Below are 1641 nucleotides of genomic sequence, written 5' to 3'. Positions count from 1 at the left end.
GACCACGTGGAAGGGGTGAGGAGTGTTGCTTCATTCAACTTGCGTCGTAAGTATTTCCGACGTTCTTTTATCTCAACTATTAATTCGTGCAATGGAGTCTTAGCTTTTGTGGTCACCAAAAACACAAAGAGCTGGCTTAACTCGAATATAGTCATCATATTAAATCCCATGACGAATGAGTACTTTGAACTTCCCAAGGACGAATTCAAAGGGAATTGGCTTACGTGCTCCTATGGATTTGGATTTTGTCCTAAAACAAAGCATTACAAAGTAGTAAGAAACTTCACCGTGGAAGATAGAAACTCCACCGTCCATAATAACTACAAATCAGAGATTTTTGCTTTTGGGACCCGGCAGGAATGGACGCGTATTGAGTCACCGTCCTGTTCTTTTAATGGATGTCATGGTGTTTACTTGAATGGAGGGTTGCATTGGGTTGGACAAGATGATCTTCATCAAGATGTTATTTATGGTATAAATATGGAAGATGAGAAGTACAAGCACATTCCTTTTCCTAATAATGATGGTTATTTTCCTTGTATTGGAGTATTTAATGGTGCTCTTCATCTAACTCTTTCTATGGAGGGGCACGAGTACACGATGTGGAAGATGAAAGAAGATGGTTCGTGGATTAAAGCATTTAGTGCCAGCATACCAGATGTGAGCAAAAATATTCTTTCTTTCTCACAGTCAACTGTGGAACAGATTAAAATATGTAAAGATGGAAAGATCTTGTGTGTTTGGGCGGGAGCTGAATTAGTGTTGTATGATCCAAAGACGGAGAAGATGGAGAAGTTGATGGATGATACAATTGCGAGAGATTTTTCGGTTCACAACATCGACTCCTTTAATTTTAATGCTTTTCCGGATATTTTGACTGGAAAAATATGTAAATTTTGAGTATAATTTATATTGAAATTGAGATTGAAATTTTGTTTTAAATATGTGTTTTGTTCATAAGGTTAGAGGTAATTTTTTTTTTTAATTTTATTTTTATAGAAGGAAGTGTACTGGTTTAATTTATTTTTATGAAAATTTAATTATGAAACACACATATTTAAGTTATTTATTTATTTATTTATTAAAATTAGATAAATAAACTCAAGGCATATTATTAATAATATATTTATTAGTAAATAAAAAATAGATTAATTTAATTAGTTTAATAATTTAATATAATAAAAATAATAATTAACCAACCATAGTAAGAATATTATAAATATATTACTAAAAAATGAAAATAAATTTAAATTGGTGAAATATCCAAAATATCTATTTTTAAATTGGCCATATTTAAAACTAAATATAATTTAAGATAAAAGAATATTGGGATTAGATTTTTAAAATTTTTAAATAGTTAAAAATATAATTTAAAAATTGTGTTTAAAAAAATAGGAAATAAAACTTTTATATATATAAAAATCTAGTTTTTATTTTCTAATTTTTATTAATTTTTTATATACAAAAATGCAATGGTTATCTAATTTTTATTAAAATTTGTTTATCGTGAAAACAAAATAAATAAATAAATATATTAAATTAAGGAAATAGTTTATGAATTTAGGTGCGAGACCCAATTAAAATGGTGTGAGATTTTTATTCGAAAAAAAGTATAATTTAATTGATTTTATTTTTTAGTTG

At 27.7% G+C, this 1641-nt stretch overlaps 1 protein-coding gene across 1 annotated transcript; it reads left to right on the top strand.

Moving 5' to 3' along the window:
- The first annotated feature begins 168 nt into the window (after positions 1 to 168).
- On the top strand, positions 169 to 900 carry LOC111462005 (F-box protein CPR30-like). Its single transcript, XM_023105656.1, has one exon. The coding sequence runs from the start codon at positions 169 to 171 to the stop codon at positions 898 to 900; it is 732 nt and encodes a 243-aa protein (XP_022961424.1).
- The last annotated feature ends 741 nt before the right edge of the window (positions 901 to 1641 follow it).

This window comes from Cucurbita moschata, unplaced genomic scaffold (assembly GCF_002738365.1).
Source record: "Cucurbita moschata cultivar Rifu unplaced genomic scaffold, Cmos_1.0 Cmo_Scf00026, whole genome shotgun sequence".
NCBI classification, from domain to species: Eukaryota; Viridiplantae; Streptophyta; class Magnoliopsida; order Cucurbitales; family Cucurbitaceae; genus Cucurbita; species Cucurbita moschata.
This window is presented reverse-complemented; position numbering and strand designations above follow the sequence as displayed.

What these genes read in the sequence shown, in the direction of transcription:
- LOC111462005 (XM_023105656.1), top strand. Translation starts at nt 169, where the DNA reads ATGACGAATGAGTACTTTGAACTTCCCAAGGACGAATTCAAAGGGAAT.